The 24,116-nt window shown below is 37.9% G+C and overlaps 3 protein-coding genes across 6 annotated transcripts in view; 1 reads left to right on the forward strand and 2 right to left on the reverse strand.

Moving 5' to 3' along the window:
- Positions 1-4,307, reverse strand: part of ptpn4a (protein tyrosine phosphatase non-receptor type 4a) — a 73,569-nt gene extending 69,262 nt beyond the window's left edge. The window contains exon 1 of the mRNA XM_051709861.1: positions 3,967-4,307. The gene's annotated coding sequence lies outside the window, so the exon portion shown is untranslated. The remainder of the gene's footprint in view (positions 1-3,966) is intronic.
- A 2,576-nt stretch (positions 4,308-6,883) lies between these two features.
- tmem177 (transmembrane protein 177) lies at positions 6,884-8,478 on the reverse strand. Its single transcript, XM_051709876.1, has 2 exons — positions 8,421-8,478; positions 6,884-8,070 (listed from the first exon to the last, which is right to left on the reverse strand). Exon 2 carries the CDS (start codon positions 8,037-8,039, stop codon positions 7,107-7,109), a length of 933 nt encoding a protein of 310 aa, XP_051565836.1. The 5' UTR covers positions 8,040-8,070; positions 8,421-8,478; the 3' UTR covers positions 6,884-7,106.
- A 1,824-nt stretch (positions 8,479-10,302) lies between these two features.
- mrasa (muscle RAS oncogene homolog a) lies at positions 10,303-22,767 on the forward strand. Of its 4 annotated transcripts, XM_051709878.1 has the most exons (7): positions 10,303-10,484; positions 13,455-13,538; positions 13,616-13,822; positions 14,808-14,961; positions 15,114-15,213; positions 19,860-19,939; positions 20,247-22,767. In XM_051709878.1, exons 3-7 carry the CDS (start codon positions 13,630-13,632, stop codon positions 20,344-20,346), a joined length of 627 nt encoding a protein of 208 aa, XP_051565838.1. In that variant the 5' UTR covers positions 10,303-10,484; positions 13,455-13,538; positions 13,616-13,629; the 3' UTR covers positions 20,347-22,767. The 4 variants fall into 4 exon arrangements, with proteins under 4 accessions (XP_051565838.1, XP_051565837.1, XP_051565839.1 ...); XM_051709877.1 differs by lacking the exon at positions 13,455-13,538; XM_051709879.1 differs by lacking the exons at positions 10,303-10,484; positions 13,455-13,538 and adding an exon at positions 12,790-12,882.
- Positions 22,768-24,116: the final 1,349 nt, after the last annotated feature.

Raw genomic sequence — 24,116 nt, forward strand, 5'->3', positions numbered from 1 at the left:
GGATAAACACAACAGCTTGTTCAAAAACAATGATGAAAACCGAAAACTCAGCCATGTCAATTCTATTTTTGATCTACTTTACATCAAGTTTCTGGGATGTACACCAATTGTTTACCGGTTACGTCGTCATGAAAATGGAGTTGAAATACTGGGTAACTTTACACAAACAAGTTAAGTAAGCGATTTTAGAGTGAATTTAGAGTCATGTTATGCTTGTCAAACCCATTTACGAGTATTCAATCGCATTGTCATGCAGGACTGTTTGCGGCACACACCGCAAAAGATAAAAATTATTGATCTTTTCGTGGCTGCCACGTGTCATTGAGCAATCACAGGTGACTGTAATCAACTGATTAGTTCCCTTCAGAACAGTCTGCAATCGCACCCAATTTGTAGCATTCACTATAAAGAGAATGAATTAACGAGTGTGTTTTCGTTCACAGCCAATGTCTGCCCACCAGTCACATTTATTTAAGCCAAGTTCTATTCGTGGTTAAACTGTTTTATGGAGAAATTATACATTTGATGAAGATGCAAAAGCAATATTAACTGTGGCAGGGTGAGCAAGAGACAGACACAGTGGGTGTGGCGTCAAGCCTCGGAGAGGCATTTATTGGAAACAATAATAAATGTAAAACTGTCCAAAAGGGGTAATAAATTGTCCAAGGGGAAATAGTGTTCATAATAAAAGGGGGAATCTGGCATCCTCGCGGTGAACGGGGCTCCGTGAAAGGGACGGGGTAGTGTCCATAGCATAGCCCAGTTACGGGCTGGGTCAGTCGGTCACTCACGCTCCCCTCCAAAGTCCACGGAGCGTGGGGCGGCGGCATCACTGGCGGCCTGTCTTCCCAGGCAAGCGTGAGGGGACAACGTGAGCAGTTCACCCCCGGCGACTCATTACGGCGTCCGGGGGTCCGAAGAATGGGTCCGGCAGAGCGTTCACTCATCCGAACCCTCCCAGCTCTGGTCCTGGGCATGCGAGGATGCCAGTGTGCACACATGGAGATTTGAAGCCGGCTCCCCAAGGAGAGGTGCACACTGCTTTTTAAAGACAGCGGTGATGAAGAATTATCCCCATCTAGTGTGCTTCATTCACCACTGACCAAATGAGGCTTATTAATTATGCACCTCTTCTCGCTCTCCCGCCCAACTTCCGTCGTGAGCCTGGCTGAAGGGTGGCCCTAAGAGGCGGGGCGACGATGACGAGCCAGAGGGGCGGATCATTCCGCCACATAACATATCGTAATTGGAGTAAAAGGCAACAAAAACTTACGTTGGTCAAATGGATGCAAACAGTTTTGAATAATGACACAGAAAGCCGAACTCGGCAGTATCAGTCCATCTATCTACCTACCTATCTATCCATCCATTTTATCCATAGATTCATGGGGTGAACTCAGCTGCATAACAATTTAAGTGTGCTTTCTTTCCCTTTAATCTTGTGTGCTCCGCTCCATGTCGGCTGCAAGAAGGTTCATGTAATAAGAGACAGACACATTGGGCATTAATATATCAAGATAATCAATTCTTAAATTTCATAATCGATGCATAAAAAATTTATTTGATAGATTGATTCACCGCGATGCATCGATGCATTTTTCCTCCCTTAGTTAAAACGTATTATGCCCAAGTATTGTGGCTATACTTTTAAAAACAGTGTGTTGGGGCAAAAGACGCTGGCTACCACCGCTGGAGTTCGCTAGTTCGCTAGTTCGAATCCCAGGGCGTGCTGAGTGACTCAAGCCAGGTCTCCTAAGCAACCAAATTGGCCCGGTTGCTAGGGAGGGTAGAGTCACATGGAGTAACCTCCTCGTGGTCGCTATAATGTGGTTCGTTCTCTGTGGGGCGCATGGTGAGTTGAGCGCAGATGCTGCGGTGGATGGCGTGAAGCCTCCACACGTGCTATGTCTCCGTGGCAATGCACTCAACAAGCCACGTGATAAGATGCGCGGGTTGATGGTCTCAGACGCGAAGGCAACTGGGATTCATCCTCAGCCACCCGGATTGAGGCGAATCACTACGTGACCACGAGGACTTAAAAGCGCACTGGGAATTGGGCACCAAATTGGGTGAGAGAGAAAAAAAAAGTGTGTTAATGTTTTGTGTATCGACCAGTTCACTTTTTTATTGTATGTGCCTTACTGTACGCAATTTGTTTCTTTAGAAAAAGAGGGATGAGTTTAAATTATTTTCTGTGGCAATCAACACTAGGCCAAAAACAATGCCAATAGAGTTTAACTTGTATTAAACCCAAAAAGAATAAATATCTATGAATTATTGTGAAGTCTTAAAGCAGTGCTGTTTTTGATGGTAATGCCTGCTCTGAATGCTGTTCTCACTTTATTCTCAAAAGTTTGAACAAAATATCCAAATCTTTTTACAGATTTGCAAACTGCTCTATAGCCTTAATTCTTCTCATTTCTGTCCCATGATTAATATACAGCCCCAAACTCTTTTGTTTTAATCTACTCATAATCTGAGGTTCAGCCATCTCTGTTGTGTGTGTTTTTGGAAGTAGCTCTTGACCCCTTCCATTTTCCCTCTTCCTGCCCACAATACCCACCCAGATATTTACATATTTTCCTGCCTATTTCGAGAGTCTGTTCTCAGTCTGAGGTGTGAAAAATTGGGGCTCAACTAGGTGGGTTTCATGACCCTTTAACTTGACCATGGGTTGCACCCAGGAGCTCAGAGCTTATGCCACAATGTGCTTAGTCAGGCAACGCAGTTTCCCATATTGAGATGGGCAGGTGCTGCCACTTCCAACTGTCTGGCCACCTTCCTCCTGTTACCCCCTACAAACACCCAATTCAGCTCTACATGGCCTTGGCTCAGGTGAACAGAAATGCCAGCCAGGGCCCTTTTAGCAGGCCTTGCTCGCCTAACAGCTGACACCCTAAAATCATCAGAGCTGCACCTGCATAAAATCCACTCATCATGGGATTCCCAACACAGGTCCTACAGAACCTGAATCTCTAAAAACTTGAAAGGCAGGTCATTCACCACTGAGTTCACAATAATTAACTACAGCAGATTTACCATTTGCACACTACAAATACTTCACAATTTTCCAGCGCATTAAGTATTGTGTGCCTAATCATTTAGGTGACTTGTTTGCAATTTGTTCTTAATAAATACACCATATATTCACATAAATTAATATCGTCACTCACTAATATTGTTCTTTACACACCACCTGGCATAAAGTGTCACCAAATTTTTACGTCTACTGTTCTGTATATAGTTCTCGTGCATTTTGTTATACTTTCCGTGCATATTCAGTATATGCACAACATATAAAAATGTGTATATTGCGTATACATATGCCAGGTTCAGTATATGGATACAAGATCTATCTATCTAGCTATGTGAAGAGTAGAATATTAAGACTGAATTCCAAACAGCTGGTTGTTTTGCCTCGTGTTTCACCTGTACTTATGACTACACAACGACTGAGTCACATGTCTCGTCACACCAAGGTAAACCCAAAGCAATAATGTCATATCACAATTACTGATAAATTACTGACCACACAAACTCGCCATTGGCATTCAAATCTGTGTTTGTTTTCACCACTGACCCGGATCATCAGTGTGTTGACTGTTAGTGAGTGCAGTTAATATCAGGATAATGCACTCGAAAGAATTAAAGAGTGTAATCGCCCTTTAAAGCACCATTGTATTGGTTAAATATTGTCCTCAGTGCATCAAAAGCTCGAGCAAAATCAAGTGTGTCTGTCATGTCTTCAACTACACAGAAAGAGCAGGCTAAAGTTCAACCTCACACTAAAACGTACAAATAAAATGCAATAGAATTTCCGCAATTACTTTCTTTCCTGTATAAAAAGAATAGTGTAACGGGAAAAAAAAAAATCATGAAATTTGTTTTAGTCCATGTAACAAAGCTGTCAGCCTTACAGAAATTCCCCATCTGAAAGCAAAAACAAAACAACACGCCTAATCTTACCGTCATAAACTGCTCCAGAGGTGTCCAGTTTTATAAGTAAATATTATTTCTTCAGAGACCCGAGTCAGAGCGAAAAGCCCCGCTCAGAGCAGCAGCCTCATTCTGACCCACTCCTGCCCAGCACACACTCAACTCAACGGGGCCTCCGGGTTCCAATAATCCACACATAAACTCAATCCTTGAACCCCAATGAGCGCGACACTTTTAGATCCAGTGAATGGCTCACTAGGGCGACGGAAGAGGTCTCGCTGGAAAATAAAAACGCATTTCCCACTCCGTATGTCTGCTCATTGGGATAGGTGACTTTTTCAGCTGTGTCCCCGTTCACGGCGCTGTTACATTACAGCAGCCGCAAGAGCAACAGCAGTGCTGAGTTTTACATTGTAACATGGCGCGACATCTCTCCGCAGCGCCACCAGCGGTCGGGCGTGGAGTTACAACCTGGAGAAGCGGGCCATTTAAATAGGGCATTTAACCCTGACATTGGCTGTGTCTCGTTTGGAAGGCTGCGTCCTCCGGAGGTCGCTTTTGTCGGCCGCATACGTCATCGAGGCTGTCTCGTTTCAGAAAAGTGAGTAGGACACTTTGAATGCGACCTTCTTTCACGGGAATTCAGAGGATGCATGAGGTGTATCCTTCGTGGGCACTCACAACCCACAATTCTTTGCTTCAACTAAAAATGTCGATAAAATAATAATAATAATAATAACGCCAATTTGCCCGTAAATATGATGTTCAAACGCAAGGAATGTTAATCCCAAGTTGAAGTACCTCAGTAGATGGGTGCAGAGTGTATATAATATGTATAATTATATTAATATATAATTCAAATAAAGTATTAGACTAAAAGTACACCTGTAAAATCTATTTTCTTTTCTCTTTACATCATTATAACTCTCCTCAAATTTACCTCATACATTCCCTTGCAAAGGGAATTTGTTACCTTCTCACTCGAAGCGCTCGCGCTTGTTAAAGAGTGGCATGCTTCCATAGCAACCATGTTACGTTCCGTTTCCGTTTGTCCTTCGAAGGCCGTCTAGTTTAAACGAGGCTTGTTTAAAAGAGGGCGCTCGGTATACTGCAGCCTTCAAATGACGCGTCCTACCTAGCACGCAGCCTTCGAAATGAGACACAGATCTAGCGCAATGTGCAGACCGTTTATATGGACTGTAGTGACATCTAGTGGCCGAATCATGCTAATACTCACAATATTACGAGTTCTATTAAATCTCTACTGACAAATTGAGCTCCTAAAAGTAAGCAGCTGTGAATTTTTCAATTATCTGAAACTTTGTAAATCAACAGCATACCAAAGAAGTTAAACTCACAGTGTGATCAAAGTTTAAGACTAAAAAGGAAAGGGGAAAAAATTAATTACACCTGTTTACTTGGAATGTTTTGAAGAGGAAATGTCAAGAGAGTTATAAAAGGCTAACTCTGCAGAAAGACATACCTGGTCTACTGGAAACGTAATTGAAGAATGAGTATGAAGATCTAGTTTGAAATGTCCACACCCAATGTGTGCTTCAGTAAGATGGCCTCTTAAACATTTGGCATCCATTGTCTGGCAGACTGTCATTCACACAATGGTTCTTCAAGAAAACCAGGAAATGTCTTAGGCATGTATCATAAGCAATGTACCGTAAAAATGCTACCACAATCAGTTTTATGTGTTGTAGATACTGCTTTATGACCTTTAAAACATAAATAAATAAATTATTGGTTAAGAGCTTTTCTCAATACCTAGTATTAATTTTCCTATATTTTACATACTATCAACACATCATCAGCATCTGTTGACTGAACGGGGAATCATCTTGTTATTGTTTTGATACAAAATGTATTGACCACCTTTTAAAATTCATGAAATTTTTTCTCACTCCTACTCAACCATTAGAAAGAATTTGTCTACAGCCAATTTTGCACAAATTTTCATGTTTTCAAAACTGTTAAATTTGTTCAAACAGTAAAATACATTTCATAAGACAGCAATATGCTTTATTTCTATCATAATTTTGAAGAATATTCAAGATAAAATAAAATGTTAAAAAAGTAGTAAAAACCTACCACAGCTAATTTCTCTTTTAGCTGATGACCAGATGTTATCACCATCTATGCAAAAGGGGTGAAATTTGATTGCAATATGTAAATATTTCATGTGTGAAAGAGCAGGCAGAATGAGGAAGAGTAGTGCAAATGTGAGGTGGATATGCGAAGACAATTGAGATGAGGACAAGAGCTGTATTCCTACATGTATGCATATTGAATCATCACAAAATGTGCTATTTGTTGATGTAACATGCACTAGTGCATCCTGCACATGTTGGTCTCTAAAAAAAGAAATTCAAGACGCTTGACAAAAAATAAACATACATTATATATAACATTTTAATATTATGTTTTTAAGATCATTGCGTTTTTGCGCTGATTTTGAGACATGTATGAAAAGTTTTTGGTGATGTTAGTGAATTTTGGAAGAAAAACCAATTGAAAAAAACTGTAACATTATAAAGTTTTGAAAGATGTTACCAAAGTCTGTTTGCAGACAGACACTCTCCATTCAATTTATATGGAATCAAATTTAAACTTATGATATGCAAGCTGCATTCGTACAGTAGGTGCAAGTTCACACTCATTATACAACAACAGACATACCAGTGCCAAGAATGAACTGTAAAATATGAAGATATAAAAAAGACCTCAACCTATTACAACAAAAATGGTAATAATGCAATAATAATAATGAAAAAATAAAATAACATTTGTGTACACCATACATAAATTGGGTCCTAGTGACTCTGATGTAGCTATAATGCACTCAGTGAAACATGAGATTGTTATTAACCTAAGATGCCAATAACAATTTATTCCCTCGAAAGGGAATTTCTGTCAAATATAGACCAGAACCGCATAGACATAATCTTGTAAATAATTTATTGAGAGAGAAGTGGTTTCAAACAATGGTGTGTTTTATCTTGAAAGCCCTCAAGTACATGTTATAGTTTTATAACAGTGTTATAACAACCGCATCACAGTTAAACACATTTCCTTAAAATACATGTACCCAATACAATTTTACATGGTATACTCCAAGAGCTATTCCTTTACATATGATTTAGTTTAACTAAAATATATGGAGTTCACACGTTCTCGTTTTTCAAAATATTTAAAATCCCATCTCGTCTAGATGTGTAAGGTGCGTGTCTGAGTTTCAGCATGTGACCAGGAAACAAGTTTCCACTGGGAGCATACATCTCTTCACCTTTAGGTCCCATCAGAGTGCGCAGGGTCTTGTTTCGTGTCAGGATTTTCTCATAGAACTCTATGCCACCCTTTGCATAGTCACTAGACAGACATGCCGCACGGCGGTCCGAGTGGTAGTCCAACCACTGGCTGAGAGCATCAGAGGCCAGGATATATGACACAACTCCCAAACCCAGAGCCACGACATTAACACCCGCCCTGAGGATGATGGACCCAGCATGTAGGCCAAAAATTTGCTTGAGGGCTACGCTATATACACAAGCCCCCGCCAGACACACAGGAGCCACTGCAGCATGCAAGACCGGACCCCCGTTCGCCAGCCGGGCCACTTCTCGGGCTATAGCAAACTTCTGCGCCTCCGGAGAGAACACCAGGGAATTTTTGAGAGCAGTTCCCGAGTCGCTGGCCCACTCCACTTCTTTGCCATTGATGAGTATAGTACGATTGGTGATGCCTGACGGATCGTCAGTGGTGCTGTTGAAGTTGGCAGGGATGCCAATCTGAGCTCCAGAGGGAAGCCATGGGACACCCGCCCCTACCGGATGAAATCCAAAGGCGGCAAACGCACTGAAGTTATCAGTTGAGTTGACAGCAGAATCATTCAGCACCTCCTCAAAGACACTCTTGAGCTTCTCAGACAGACTGGCTGGTTCACCTTTGTGCCAGGCCTGGTACACTTTTCTGTATGTATGATCTGGGAAAACATGGTAGAAAATGTTGGCAGAGAAGATGCCCCCACATCCAGCCAGGAGCAGTGGTGTCCGATACTTCTGAATCAGTACAGAGAATCTCAGAAAGGGCGAAGCCATCGCTTCTTCTGCTGTTGTACACAGGGCCAAACTGTCAAGACAAATGGCACAATGATATAATGACAATTTTTTTGCATTTAAAATCATTGCTGTCATCAATCTCGTTGTTAATCTATAATACAAATATAAATTACTTTACATGGTTTTCTTAACTATCTAAAGCTATTTTTTAAATGCATCCTGCTTTTAAAAATCTGCTAAGTTGATTATGTATTAGCACTTGTCAAGACTACTTGCTATCTTAACCTAGACAATCTTCCATGTTAAAATGTAGATTTTCGAATGGTCCCAAATATATTTTTCAAAGTCCCTTAAAAAATAAATAAATAAATAAATAAATAAACAGTCTGTAAAGTCCATAACAAACAAGCATTCTCTTACTGGCTAATTCGTGCTCATGTTCACAAGGACAGCACGCTACCTGTTATGGAAACACGGCTGCCGTAAGGTAAGAACACGTTGCGACAGTTTTACGTCAGCATGGACGATTGGTGGATGGTATTTTATATATTGTTACAGCGACTGCTGGGGTGGATTTTAATGTTTCTGTCAGGTATGAATACTATTAAGGTATGAATAATTTTAAATAATAATAATAAATATTCCTGTAGTGTAGGCAACAATGTCAACAATATGTAGGTACAAAAATAAACTGAATGGAGGATTCATCTTTTTTAGATACCAAGCGCCCTCTGTAGGATAACAACTTTTTGATATATTATTTTAAACTGTTACTAGTGAGGAATCAGTTATTAGCTGTTAACATCTGCTATCAAACGAAGGTAATTTTTCCTATAATTTCAAAAGAGAGATTTCAGAACAGTTAAGCAACACTGATACAGATGCATTACAAACTGATGCCACAAGAATTCGATAGCCTATAAGTGGAGTGTCCAAAGAGTTTTTTTAAAATCGTCTTTTCTGTTTTTCGAATTGGTCAAAATGCATTTAAAATGTGATAAAAGAGATGCCCACCATACATTTATTTATTTATTTGTAATGTTGGTTAAGTTAAAGGGATAGTTCATCCAAAAATTTAAATTTACTCACCCTCATGCCATCCCAGATGTCGATGACTTTCTTTCTTCTACTGAACACAAACAAAGATTTTTAGAAGAATATCTCAGATCTGTTGGTCCTCACAATGCAAGTGAATGGTGGCCAGAACTTTGAATGTCCAAAAAGCAAATAAAGGCAGCCTAAAAGTAATCCATACGACTCCAGTGCTTTAATCCATGTCTTCAGAAGCGATATGATGTGTGGGTGAGAAACAGATGGGTTTCCCCATAAATCTCCATTTTCACTTTCAAATTCTTCTTCTTTTGTTATTGGCTATTCGGATTCTTCATGCATATCGCCACCTACTTGGCAGGGAAGATAATTTATCGTAAAAAAGGACTTAAATATTGATCTGTTTCTCACCAACACTTATCATATCGCTTCTGAAACATGGATTTAACCACTGGAGTCGTCTGGAGTTTTTTATGCTGCCTTTATACTTTTTGGACATTGAAAGTTCTGGCCACCATTTGTTTGTATTGTATGGAACTAAAGAGCTGAGATATTCTTCTAAAAATCTTTGTTTGTGTTAAGCAGAAGAAAGAAAGACACACATCTGGGATGGCATGAGGGTGAGTAAATGAATTGAGTGAATTTTTTTTTTTTTTTTTTTTTTTTTTTTTGGTGAACCATTCTTTTAATCTCTCAACCGTTGTCCTCTTAAAATAAATGGACAAAAGAACAAGTTTTTTATTGTAAATTTTAATTTAATAATGTTAGCCTATTTATATCATCAATCATGTGTGTCCCATTTAATCACCTCATACAGACGGGTTTTGTTATGAGGCCAGTGCAACAGCTGTGCAGATGTGTAATGCAAAAGCTACAATACTCAATAGTATGCAATCGCAAGATAATTAAAAGGGTTGAATTGTATTTCCTTATGTGGTCTTGCCAAGTTTGTTTTTTAAACAATGTGTAATATAATTAACTAACTACCACTTTAAAAGTGATGATGAGGCATCAGTACAGAGGAATGGTCCATTTGCACTTGTGGGGAAGATTTTGTCATTTATCTGACGCTGTACAGGTTTAGAAGAAAAACAGTTTATATCAGAAATGATCTGCGGAATATTTATAATGGTTTGAGTCAGATGTTTATGTTTCAAGTTAAATTAAATAGCGAATGCTCTATAATTATTGCCTAATGAAACTCATTACCCCGGCGAAACCATTCTATTTATAGTATCGGCAGTTGCGATGTGGATATGTTACATTGTAATTTCATAAGGGCGGAGGAAAATGTCTTATTATTTTTTCATTTAAGGTGAAGGGCAGATCCTGTCTTCACTAAACCTGTTGACTATGCTTAACTCACAGATACAGGACATGCCGAAGAGGTGTCAGGATATTTGCACACTTAGTAAATCACCCAACCCATCACTGGTAAGTTTTCCGCCCAGAGTTTGGTGATGATTTTCGATCATGTTAATTTATGAACAATCAGCGATAACGTCACGCTTACAATCACATATGTGTCACTTCAGGCATGGCCGTTTTCAGGGATGCCCGTTTTTACACCTCGTATTGAGCTTGGCATTATTTATGACAATCATAGTTGTTTCGCAAAATGTGATAACTCTTAACTGCCAGCCGCGTTAACAGTGACGTCATCTCTGATGGCTGGAGAGAGGGGCGTGAGAAACTTGCATGTAGACTTGTTAAAGGGAAAGTTCATCCAAAAAATAAATAAAATAAAATAGAATTCTGTCATAATTTACTCACCCATATGTTGCTCCAAAACGGTATGACTGTCTTGCGTGGAACACAAAAAGGAGATAGGCAGTTGCTTCTCTTTCCCTTATAATAAAGTGAAAAGCGACTGAGGGTAACATTCTGCCTAACATCTCTTTTTGTGTTCCATGGAAGAAAGAAAGTCATAGGTTTGGAACTTGGAACAACATGACAGAATTTTCTTTTTTGGGTGAACTATCCCTTTAAGGTGTCTGAAAACATTAAAATTCGCTGGGTTTCTGCTTTACAACAGAGTTTGGGCTTGTGGCATTTTCACCGGAATGTGAAGAGGATATAATTGAACAAGCAAAGCATAACTGTGTGGCAAATAATTATGACTCCAATAGTTTCTAAATCTTAAAACACTATCCATAACATGGCAATGTATACTTTTTTTAAATTTACTTTTCATTTATTTAACCTTTCAAGTATAAATGTGAATTATTTTTTTTTATTTTTTTAATTTATTTACAAATACTTCAAATTGTTCCCACACATCAGTTATCATGGACAAGACTCCAGTAGCATTATTCTTTAAAAGGGTGAGTTCACCAAAAAATAAAAATTCTCTCATCATTTACTCACCCTCATGCCATCCCAGATGTGTTTGACTTTCTTCTTCTGCTGAACACAAACAAAGATTTTTTGAATAATTTCTCAGCTCTGTAGGTCCAAGTGAATGGGTGCCAAAATGTTGAAGCTTCAAAATCCACATAAGGACAACATAAAAGTACTCCAGATGAGACAGGTGGTTAAATCCATGCCTTCTTAAGCGATATGATAGGTGTGGGTGAGAAACAGATCAATATTTAAGTCCTTTTTTACTCTAAATTCTCCTCATGCTCAGTCAATATCCACATTCACTTTTACATTCTTCACGCATATTTCCCCATGCTGGGCAGGGAAGAGAGTTTATGATAAAAAAAAAAAAAAGACTTAAATATTTATCTGTTTCTCACCCGAACCTATCATATCATGTCTGAACACATGGATTTAACTACTGGAGTCTTATGGATTACTTTTATGCTCCCTTTAAGTGGATTTTGGAGCTTCAAAATGTTGGCATCTATTCACTTGCATTGTGACAACATACAGAGCTAAAATATTCTTCTAAAAATCTTTATTTGTGTTCTGCAGAAGAAAGAAATGTATCCACATCTTGGATGCCAGAAGGGTGAGTAAATCATGAGAGAATTTTCATTTTTGGGTGAACTATCCCTTTAAACTGCTAGTGGATATGTGTGTCCTATTTTCCTGGGTGTGTGAGGTTATTTTTATTTTGTATTTTTTTTGGGGAAAATTTTTTGAAAGTATATTTGTAAAAGGGGCTGCCCTTTCAGATTCCAAATCTGGTATTTGTGGTACACGGACACACTAGCATTACTGAGTATCACCCTATACATCAGAGAAAGAAACTCTCATCATTTACTCATCCTCATGCCCTTCCAAACCCATGTAAATTTCAATATTACATGGAACACTAAAGGTGAGAGGTTGTTCTGGCTGCTCTTTTCCATACAACTAAAGCATTTAAGCATGAAAAGTACAAACAATTCATGCACTATATTCCAAGAATGAAGCCATATGATTTTTAAAAATATCTAATTTTGAGTTCAATGCAAGAAAGGAAGTCATACGGGTTTGAAATGACATGAGGGAGTAGATAATGACAGAAATTTCTTTTTGGGTGAACTAGGTGTAGTGAAAGGAATTTCAGTACAGGAACTGAACTATTAGGCTTGCATCTTAATAGTGCCAGTTTGAGGTCTTTCTCCTGGGTTTGTCTGGCTGGGAGATGTCTCACAGTTTCCTTGTGAAAGAGAGATCCCTCAAATATCCAAGCCTGGTGAAATTAGGAAGGAAGTTTACTCCTTCCTCACATTGTGGACTGCAGGAAGGGGTGGCCAGCACCCACTGATAGACTTTTCCTCCAGAGCAGCCCACAGTGCCCTGCTCACCGGCTGGGCAATGCTTCCTCGTTAGCTTAGCTGCTGTCAAGACAGTTGAGGACCTCAAATTCCTTCTTGTGTCAAAGAGAACATTTTTGTAGGTAACAAAATGTGTTTTTACTTTTATTTGTATTTTAGTTTATCATAAAAACTTTAAATATCTCACTGTAAGTCACACAGTAACATTAGGACACTCGTTATTATATTTTGGTTGTGAATTTTTGCCATAATAATTATTGTTAATAATGGTGGGGCAGCTTAAAGTAAGATGTTAGGTAAGCGTGAATGGGCAGAGATGTATTTTGTGCATTTATACTTCTTGGCACCTCTTGGTACCTCCTGAATGTTTTTTCTCCCTGTGTACCAAGGACATTTTCTCAATGTTTTTTTTATTTTTATTTAACCGCACATTTGCAAGGCTTTAACTGATGTTTTAAAATACATACTTACAATACAACTTAATTTCACTCTTGTCGTCATCAAATCTTTACTGAAGCTTAATGAAGTGCAGTTCCATGAGACTATAATTCAAAATAAAACAGACTTGGGCTTGGAAGAATCATGGCTTCTCCACAGCTAGTGTTGTTCAGAAATAAAAGCTGCACTTACAGAGAACCACATTGCCTGTGTCTAGACCATATCCTTAGTAATGCATTTCTTTATCCTAATTTAGCTCCAACTGGAGTGTTCCCTAACCACAGAAAACTTCATTCAAACTTTTAAGATGCAGATTTAGCTTCTGGATTTAACATAAAATGTGAGAATTGCTCATAACTATCATTTACCTATGCTTAAATTGAGATTATAGGGATAACATACTCTTCTCTCTCCCAGGTATAGCTGTTATCATGGCAACCAGTGCAGTCCCTAGCGACAACCTCCCAACATATAAACTGGTGGTTGTGGGAGACGGAGGTGTGGGCAAGAGTGCTCTTACCATCCAGTTTTTCCAGAAGATTTTTGTGCCAGATTACGATCCTACTATTGAAGACTCCTACTTGAAACACACAGAGATTGATGGCCAGTGGGCGATTTTGGATGGTATGACCCAATACCTCATCTGACTGCAGTAATTTTCTGTATTCTCATAACATTCTGTATATTTGCAGGCTTAACAGTATGTCAAGCTTTTAGTCTGGTCTAAGATGGTTTAGGTGACTGATCATCTGAACTACCAGCCATTGGGGCAGAGGTCAGATTTATAGAATACCCTGGCTAAGATGGTGGGGTCCTGCTTTAGCTTCAACTGCTTTTTAAAGAAAAAGTATGTAATTTCTGTGTCTCTAGTGGAGACTTGTGTCTCTGCAAAACAAACATTGGCGTTTTACAATCTGTGGGTGTTTTACAATCTGTGGGTGTTTTACAATCTGTGGGTGCTTCACACAATTTGCCAACTATATTGAGATTCCCTACATTCATTAGATAGTTCAGAAATGCCCATCCGGGTTGGAAACGCCCACTGATTAATACATTGAGTTTCCCTACTTTCATTGGATAGTTGAAAATCTTTCCAGGTTTGAAAATGGCCGCAGATTGGAAAACGGCCATTATTGTTCCGCAGAGTCCTATACTTGCTCTAATGGCACCAGATGAAGCTGTGAGAACTATTATTTTTTCCTGAGTACACCACCAGTATGCCATCAGTTGAAGAAACAGGTAGTTCTGCTCCAAACTCACGGCATTGGTTGAATTTTTGAACACTTTTTGTGTAAATCAACCTTCGAATGGCTTACTTATATTTGTGTCTGCATATTAAGCTGTGATTGAAGAAAATATTTTATCATCATAAAAAATACCTTTAAAATGTATGCGGATTTTTTCCTTTAATTTTTAGGACAGTAGAGAGCCAACCAAGAGACAGTGGGGAGAAGATTGGGGGGTGGGGGGGTCGGATTGGCTATATCTGTGACCAACTTGAACAGGTTGACCAGCTAGATCTTAGGCTGGTATGACCTGGGTTTTCCAGCAGGATTGTCTAAAATCAATTTGATTACATTGTCTTCTCTGATGCATTTGTTCCTTGCAGTTTTAGACACAGCTGGTCAAGAGGAATTCAGTGCCATGCGAGAGCAGTACATGAGGACTGGTGATGGTTTCCTCATTGTGTTCTCTGTGACGGACAAGGCCAGCTTTGAACACGTTGACCGCTTCCACCAGCTCATCCTACGAGTAAAAGACCGGTCAGAACTTTAGTGTAGCTCATACAAAACTCAAAACCACAACAACTATTTGCCAAGTTGATATTGATATTTCATAAGAAAGACTGCTTATTTTCAAGAAATTGCTAGGTTCCATCTACCAAAATATTAAGTTTGTTTCATGTCTCCACCAGGGAGTCTTTCCCCATGGTCTTGGTGGCCAACAAAGTGGACCTGGTGCATCTGAGGAAAGTGACAAACGAACAGGGTTGTGAGATGGCTGCCAAACACAATGTGAGTCCATAGATACCACAGCAAATATTATACAAAAAATTGGCACTACTTTTTGTTCAGCTTTTCAATGTAAACAATCTTAACACTGTTCTGACACAGTTCTTTTAGCATGAATTAAAGGTACACTTAGCATTTTTTTGTTTATTGTTGCACTGGTTGATATGACAGTTGTCTCAGTTACCAATATAGTGGTATAAATATGCTATAAAACTTCATAAAAGTAATCCATACAACCTGTGCACTAAATTCCAAATGGTCGGAATTCATACAATAACTTTGTGTGATGAACACATTCAAATTTATGAAATGCTGTTTTTTTAATGTATTTTTTTTTTCTTCCCTGAGTTCAATTTTAGTAAAAAAAAAATTAAACTTTTAAAAAAATTTAGTAATATATTATCATTTTCCACCCTGTCTTAGGCCCTCTGTATGAACGCTCGGTTTTGGCCTCAGCTCCTACATTTACATTTATGCATTTAGCAGACGCTTTTATCCAAAGCGACTTACAGTGCCCTTATTACAGGGACAATCCCCCTGGAGCAACCTGGAGTTAAGTGCCTTGCTCAAGGACACAATGGTGGTGGTTGTGGGGATTGAACCAACAACCTTTTGCTTACCAGTTCAATGCTTTAGTCCACCACCACCACCACCACCAGCACCAGCTCCTCCTTTAAACATCAATGTATTGTTCTGATTGGCTAACTGATCTGATTGGCTAACATCATGCAGCCCTTCAAATTCAGCCACATTTGAAACTCAATCGGAAGAGAATGAACAAACTCCACGAGACTACAACATTTATAAAACTAAATTTCAGTGTTTATAGATAACACGCATCCAACAAATTGCATCCGAATATATAAAACTGTTCATCTTAAGCACAACTGTTAACATTCACACTCTGTCTACACCGGACGCGAGAGTTGCATCAAAAGCAATAGAACCCATTATAATCAATTATGCTGTCTACCATGGAAGTGTCCGTTGCGACTCGTCACGCCAACAGTAAACAGATGTCCCATTCCATTTTGCGCTGCATGCGCTACTACTGCCAAAAACACAAATAAATGGTTTAGAATTTAGAATTTAGAATTTAGCATGTTTACATACACCAACAATTAAAAATAAAAGTTAGAATAGTTAGGCCACACTAACTATTCTAATTGTTGATGTTGTTGCTGTATAGATGGTCATGAATTAATGAGTACCCTTTGTGACATCACAATATTATGGAAGTAGAGAACAAAGCGTTTTGGTAGCATAAATTGTTTTATTGCATTGGTGATTAAGTTTTGAGTTATGAAATTCACAGTATTTTTCAATAGTAGAAAACCTCTTATTTGTCAAAATATCAAGGAAAATTTGATTCCTCAAGACATGACCCCTTTAATTTGTCGTTTGTTAAGTTATAGGACTCTATTTTTGTGAGTGTGCATTATTTTCTTGTTACGTTGCACAACAAACTGCTCCAAGTATCCCTGGCTGCAGCTTGCAGAACGGGGTGGGGCTACACGTGTTCTCTGCCCATAACTTACTCTCATTTTATAGGTATACATGATAGGAAATGCGTTTTAAAATAGTTTAGCCTGATAATTTTGATTATAGTGCTGTGGCTCGTAAATGAAATGCAATTGTGTTGTGCCTCATGGTTCATTGCAAACAAATGTAGTAGGAGTCAAATAATCCAACTACTGCGAAGATTCAACTCTAATATTAATGTGGTCGTAGTCAGTGTTAAAATAATTTAGCAAGATCATTTTGATTTTAGTGCTATGACTCATAAGTGATATGACTTTGTGTTGTACCTCACGTCACTTCAAACAAATGTTGTAAGACTGAGTCGCATGGACTGATGAACAAATTGTGTTGATGTGTCTGTTGTCATTCAAATCTGTAAATCAAAAAGTTGTGCAATTTCACAAAGCCTTCATTTAACGCATGGTTAGAGAATTTAATTATGAATTAAATTAAACATAAAATATGTTATTTTTATATCACCATAGAGTGAAAATGAAAAAAGTGTATTAGTATTGTTGTAATATATACATTTTAATATTTATGACACACACACACAATTGTTATTGCATTATTATTAGTTCTGATGCACCCGACATATGGGTTATGAAAACCAACAGCACTACTGTAAATTAATTGCAAATTATACTTCAATTCTCATAAAAGTTATAAAGACATAATGATCAAATGATTATATAATGATAAATATAAACATAATTTAAAATATCCTAATATTGGGGGACTGAATACAAAAACCCATGTTGTTCGTTCTTTCGTTCTTTCATTTATTCATTCATTCATAAGGCATGTGCTTGTATGCAATTGGGAATTCTCGAAAAAACAGAGCAGCTATGTATGTACTTATAGTCTCCTGGGGCCTGATGTATAAACGTTGCGTACGCACAAAACGGGCATTGAAATGTACATAAGCAATTTCCCACGAACATATCGTGATTTATAAAAATAAACTTGCGCACCGTCCGGACACACTTGACTGTGCGTACACACTCTTCTACTGGTGTGTGTGAATTGGTGACTCCAGCCAGACAAATAATGAACTGAACAGACTGATTATAAACTATTATTTTAATTTAATTCACATTTAGAATAAAAAAAACTATGTAGTTAAGCAACAGAAGTAATCATTATCAAGCCAATAGTAGCCTATATTATTTGTATGTAACTAATTAAAAAGGCATTTTAATATAAGCTGTAAAAGGGAAATATTGGAATATTTGGGATGTGCTGCGTTTGGAGAACTTTCCCTTGTCATCATAGAAAAGGAACATACAGTAACTAAAAATGAGAGCAAAGATTTCTAAGTTTGAGATATTTTCTGTTCTATTACAATCATGTACTGAGATAAGTATAGCATCTGAATAAAGATTATCTGTAATGCGATGCGCACTTGACTCTGACTGACGCAAAATGGCTCTGTAAAATGGACAGTAGCTGTAAGACAGGCACTGCTGGCCACATTCAGTAGTCGAACGGACCATTGGAGAGACATGTCTCATCAGAAACAGTATTGTACAGCTGCTAACAGGTACAGCAATGCACATAAAATGTGCATCAAATGTGCTGCCTGCTCCACTTCATCCCGACCCTCATCGCAATGAAACCCCCGTTCTAGTCTAATAAAAACATGATGAAAAGTACATTTGCTGTTCAGCTGTTTTTTGAAAATAAAATACCAGTCAAATATAAAATCTTAGTAGTCCGATGATATCAGACAATGCTGCATGAAGAATTTTTATAATTTTTGTTTTGTTTCCAGTACTAAATATTTAACTTCTCAATAAAAACACACTTAAAACGATTTAAAAGGTTTTCTGAGAAGCAAAATTGCTTAGGTTAGATTTATGTCAAAGATAAAAACATTTTACCAAGGGATATTCAAGATATATTCTTTGAAAACAAGTTCATATCTTAATAAATAATGTTTCTCAATAGTGCAGCATCTAACCTTTGGGCACATGTGACATTTACAGTCTTATCTACAGTTTCTCATACCGTTAAACGCAGTAATCACGTGTCTGGATGGTGAAATGCATATGGTAATTGTATGCAGATGAGGATATGCATAGTAAAAACAGGCATTGTACACTCCATATATGGTTATTTTGGGGAGGAGACGGGGTGGAAAATGAATCACGTGCTTGTACTCAATCTTCCGCTAGCAGGGATTTATTAAGGGAACTATGCGCAGGTTCTGGCGTACCTACGGTTTTATAAATCTGAATTTTTTTGCATGTACGCAAAATCTGACTTTTGTGTTTATGTACAATTTTAGAAAGAAATCTAAGCAGAGTTTTATACATGAGGCCCCTGGTTTTTGCCATAACAGCTCATCATGAGTGATTATTTTGCACAATTAATAATAGATCCATTCATTGACCAAGTTTGCTTCATACCCACCGTCCATATCTGCTTGATCTATTGATTACGCTGCATAGGAATGTAGTCATTTTGTTATGCCATTCTTGAGATAGTTGCGGTGCTTTTGCTCATATTCTATATTGATGCATATTAATTTCTTTGAAGGGTTGTAAATGATTATCTCTGCTCCTCGCTCCAAACATGTGAGCTCCGTTATTTCTAATTCACATGCACACAGAAACCAACGGCAGTTAATAAATAGTCCGTTACATTGGAAAATAAGGCATATTGCATGAGGCATATATAATCTACTGTTAATACTGTACTGACATACAGTGCATGAGCACAAAAAACACATATACATGCTTTTCAGTTGCCATTTGTTTAAGAACATTTTCACGTCAGTTTCAGCCTTTATAAATCCCGATTTGTCCCTCACTTTTAACGTAGGGTAAAATCCATGGAATTTAGAACTGAATATAACATACAAGTAAGCACTATAAACAATTTGTTTGGCTCAGCTATTCAATATCTCTTAAACAATGATAACACACCAGCAACGACGACCACATCTCCTATCATGTATGTCTATGAATAGCTGATAGTTAAAACAAAACTATCAGCCCTGAATAATCGGTAAATCCGATATATCGGTCAACCTCTATTTGTAATTAAAAAATTACAGAACAATAGGAGGGTTAAGAGTGACTTTTTAAAGAAATTGTTTTCATGAACTGTATTCATTTCTTCAGATTACCTACATTGAAACAAGTGCCAAGGATCCCCCAATGAATGTGGACAGAGCCTTTCATGAACTGGTCAGAGTTATTAGGTAAATAATACTCATTATCTCAAATATTAATGTGATGTTTGACATGGGGTTGTCTTATTGTAATATTAGTATGATATTCAGAGCAATAGAACAGAGACATCAGAGGCTCAGTTTCAAAATCTAGTGAGCAGCCTATGTAGGCAGCATTTTGAATGTTCGAACACATCTGTAATGCCCAAAAATATGTTAAGAAGCTCTTTGAATTATGAACTGTCCATTAAATTGAGCTGATTGTGTTGTTCAGTACAACACTGCTCTGCTCATTTATTTTTATATTGACACATTTAACTTGCATTTGCATTTTTAGACAACAAGTTCCAGAGCGGAGTCTGAAAAAGAAGAAAAAGATGAAGTGGCGTGGAGAAAGAGCCATGAATTCCCACAAGCTTCATTGTGTGATGTTGTGACTACCTCTCCTGTTGAAATTATCAGTGTTTGGCATGATAAGCTGCCACAGAATAGAATGGATCTGAATGGAGATCTGCACTAATTGGAGGACCACAGACTTGGGTATCAAAAAACTCATATGAAGTCAGACAATCTCTTCCTGTCTCAGGGATATTAGGAGATTCAAGGGATCACTGCACTCAGCCAGGCCAAGGAGGAGCTAACTGAATATCCTGAAAGAGACACAGTGTCCTAACCAGCCAGGACACATCAAGTAATATACCTGTCCTCAGTGAAAGCAAAAATGCTGCACGAAGCAACAAAATCACAGCCAATCAGAACCTGACTGATTTTGAATAGATACATATGTTAAGCTGGATTTTGGACTATTGAGATTTCACTGTGGGCAGGGCTTCCCAGTGAGACGAAAGTGTGACAAAATGTCACACGTTAATTGTTGCAGTCGTGGTCGGTTCATAAAAACTTGGCTTACATGGAATCGTACATTTATCAATTAAATCGGTGGAGTAGCTCCACTTCTAGTTACTAGTAAGTGTTCCTACTGCACAATAGCATCCAACTGTATCAGTAGGCGGATAACATGAGGTCCACATACATTTTCATTGGTTCATTGCTGCATCATGTTGCTATTCATTTAACTCAGTTAAACTGCTCAAATTTACTGCATCTCCAATGGTCATTGTCGCTCATGCTGCCTCATAACCAACTCTTATTGACTTCCAATCACTTTGTTTCTTTGTGAATGTACCTTTATTGCTTTATCATGTTGTGTGGGGTTAGGACACGGTGTGAGAATTTGCACATGGACAGCGTTAGGGCTGAAACGATTAGTCGACGTTATCAACAGCGTCGACAATAAAAATTGCCGACATAAATTTTCGTTGTCGAATAGTCATTTGATCTCATTTAACATAACACGAGATCACATTAAACTGTAATGATGACGCGTGAGAGCAGCACTGCAGTTCGTGCCTGACTGAGGAGAGGAAGAAAACAGCTCACCGTCCAGACACACTCTAAACTTTCCAAACAGCTTCAGGTGATGTAGCTCACAAAGTATGAGGGAATAATAAAAACTAAGTAAATACAGAAGCACTCTTGTTGTGAAATAAGCAGAGCTGGAGCTGCTGCTCCATTGAAGCAAAACTTGTGTGTCGAGCATCTTTAAAGGAAACACCCTGGCATTACATCTTTAATGCAGTTATATTTAACGCATTATAGCTTTATTAAAGTTCAAATAATAAGGAAGCAGGTCATGTAAATAACTACAAACTCTGAAACTTGCATTTCTCTGTGTGTTCAGTGCCTCTTCTATGAGTTGCACAAATGTCCTGATCTAAGGGGGAGAGATTGAAACTGCACCCGGCGTGCTTGCTGCAGCTAAATTATAGCATGATGGCTCGTGATTTATTGAATCATAATATATCATAATATATGTGTCACTGTGCATTTCTTATTGTGAAGAAAATTGGCAATACACAGCTTTATTAATAAGAGAGAGGTTTTTTTTTTTTTTTTTTTTTTTTTTTTTTTTTTTTGTGAGTTAAAGATGGATTGAACTGAACAGAAAGGTGAGAGAGGGTAGTCTTTGCCCCATTACACACTGCAACAAAATACGCTTTTGATTTGTTTTTGTTTTGGCTTGTTTTCCAAAAATAATATCTAAAACTCATTTAAAACAACATACATTTACTTTAGCAGCTATACTGCAAATAAAAGATGTTAATCTGAGAATGTTGAATATAATATTAAAGATACAAATATTTTAAAATATCTAAAATCCTTTAAAAAAAGATGCATTCACCTGAGAAGCAGCATATAAGATATTTAGATATTCAGATATTTAGAAAATAAGCATATTTTGTCCTTACTGAACTCACAGAAGTATAACAAAGTGAAAAAATACACTTATATACAAAATACATTATATTTAAGATACATTCTCTTAAAGCAAGTCAAAATATATTATATGTTGCTTCTCAAGTAAATGTATCTTTTTTTTAAGGATTTTTAGACGATTTTAAATGGAAAAAAAGACAAAAACACTTGATAACAATAGGATTTTTTGCAGTGAATTGTTTTTACTGAATTAAATTTCATAAATATTTTTTTCCCTTTAATTCAATGATTGTCATTTAGAGGTATTTTTAAAAGATGATTCTGTCCTCTGTATTGTTAGCAAGCATGTTTAATACAATCTTTTAAGTCGGGGCACACGCTGAATAGTTGGTTAAGAGCCTATGATTAATCATTGCAATAATCGCAGAATAGTCGAATAATCATTCTAATAATCGTTAGATATGTTGAATATCAAAATAATTGTTAGTTGCAGCCCTAGACAGTGTTAACATTCCACATAGGATAGGGACATTGTTTCTATAAGTTCTAAAACAAAGATTAAAATCTGCCTTAATAATGAATATTTATTGGCATTTATGAAGAGATATGTATGAATGAATGAACGTTACATTTTATATAGCACTTTTCTGACACTACACTCAAAGCACTTTACAGAGTGAACAGGGGAGTCTCTTCAACCACCACCTGTGTGCAGCATCCACCAGGATGATGCAACAGCAGCCATCGTGCACCAGAACACTCACCACACACCAGCTATTGGTGGAGAGGAGAGAGTGGAGTGATAGAGCCAGTTAATGAATGGGGGTTATTAGGAGGCCATGATTGATGAGGGCCAATGGGGGAATTTGACTAGAATACCAGGGTTACACCTCTACTCTTTTTGGGAAGTGTCCTGGGATTTTTAATGACCACAGAGAGTCAGGACCTCAGTTTAACAACTCATCCAAACAACAGTGGCTTTTATTTTTTTATACATGTAGTTTCCCCCATCATTATACTGGGGCATTAGGACCTACACAGTCCACAGGGTGAGCACCCCCTGCTGGACTCCCTAATACCTCTTCTAGCAGCAACCTTAGTTTTTCCAGGAGGTCTCCCATCCAGGTACTGACCAGCTCAGCCCTGCTTTGCTTCAGAAGGCAACCAGTCTTGAGCTACAGGCTACAGGGTGATATGGCCCTTGACACCCACATAGCAAGTGTAAATAGTGGAGCTTATTTATGAGGGCACTTTTATTGTCATGAGTTTTTGATATGTCCTTAATATGGCCTTTACTGTTAAGCACAAAAAGTACTGACTCACAAGTACATAACAGTCCCATTGCACTTGAACACAACTTCATCCCTTTTCAGTAAGGGATGTAATTACTTATGGGTTCTTGCTATTTGGCGTGATAGTGTTTATACATTGTCTTGTGATGTCAAACGACTCATTAATGTTTTGGATTATCTTGCACACTCAAAGGTGCTTTAAATGTATGCATAAAATGTCCCTTACCCCAGACAGATGTTATTGAAATGGGTTTTCTGATAAATTAGAATGCACAGTTAAAATCAAGCTACATTGGGTTTCTGCATAGTAGAACTCAAGTATTCATCTGTCTGTCTTAGTAGACATGAAACAATGCATAATCGAATATTTCAAGGAAGGACGACAAATACGTCAGAATAGACCTTATTCATGCTAGCCCCATCTTTGATTTTTAATGGGAATGACAACGAGGCTGTAAGGGATGGACTTAAAGTCTCTTCAATGGCATGAATGGTATAAAGCTGTATAAAACTCCAAGATCACATCTGATTTTCAACAACTCCTGTTGTCTGTAGTTCTTTGTATACTGAACATTCCCATTAAAAATGATGGCACTAGCGTGAATAAGGTCTATACGTGGGGTAAATACATGTTGGAG

This window comes from Myxocyprinus asiaticus, chromosome 11 (assembly GCF_019703515.2).
Source record: "Myxocyprinus asiaticus isolate MX2 ecotype Aquarium Trade chromosome 11, UBuf_Myxa_2, whole genome shotgun sequence".
NCBI lineage: Eukaryota > Metazoa > Chordata > Actinopteri > Cypriniformes > Catostomidae > Myxocyprinus > Myxocyprinus asiaticus.

Coding starts and splice junctions, on each gene's coding strand:
- mrasa (XM_051709878.1), top strand. CDS start 13,630: ATGGCAACCAGTGCAGTCCCTAGCGACAACCTCCCAACATATAAACTG. Junction 14,962..15,113: donor ATCCTACGAGTAAAAGACCG/GTCAGAACTTTA, acceptor TGTCTCCACCAG/GGAGTCTTTCCCCATGGTCT. Junction 15,214..19,859: donor AGATGGCTGCCAAACACAAT/GTGAGTCCATAG, acceptor TCATTTCTTCAG/ATTACCTACATTGAAACAAG.
- tmem177 (XM_051709876.1), bottom strand. CDS start 8,039: ATGGCTTCGCCCTTTCTGAGATTCTCTGTACTGATTCAGAAGTATCGG.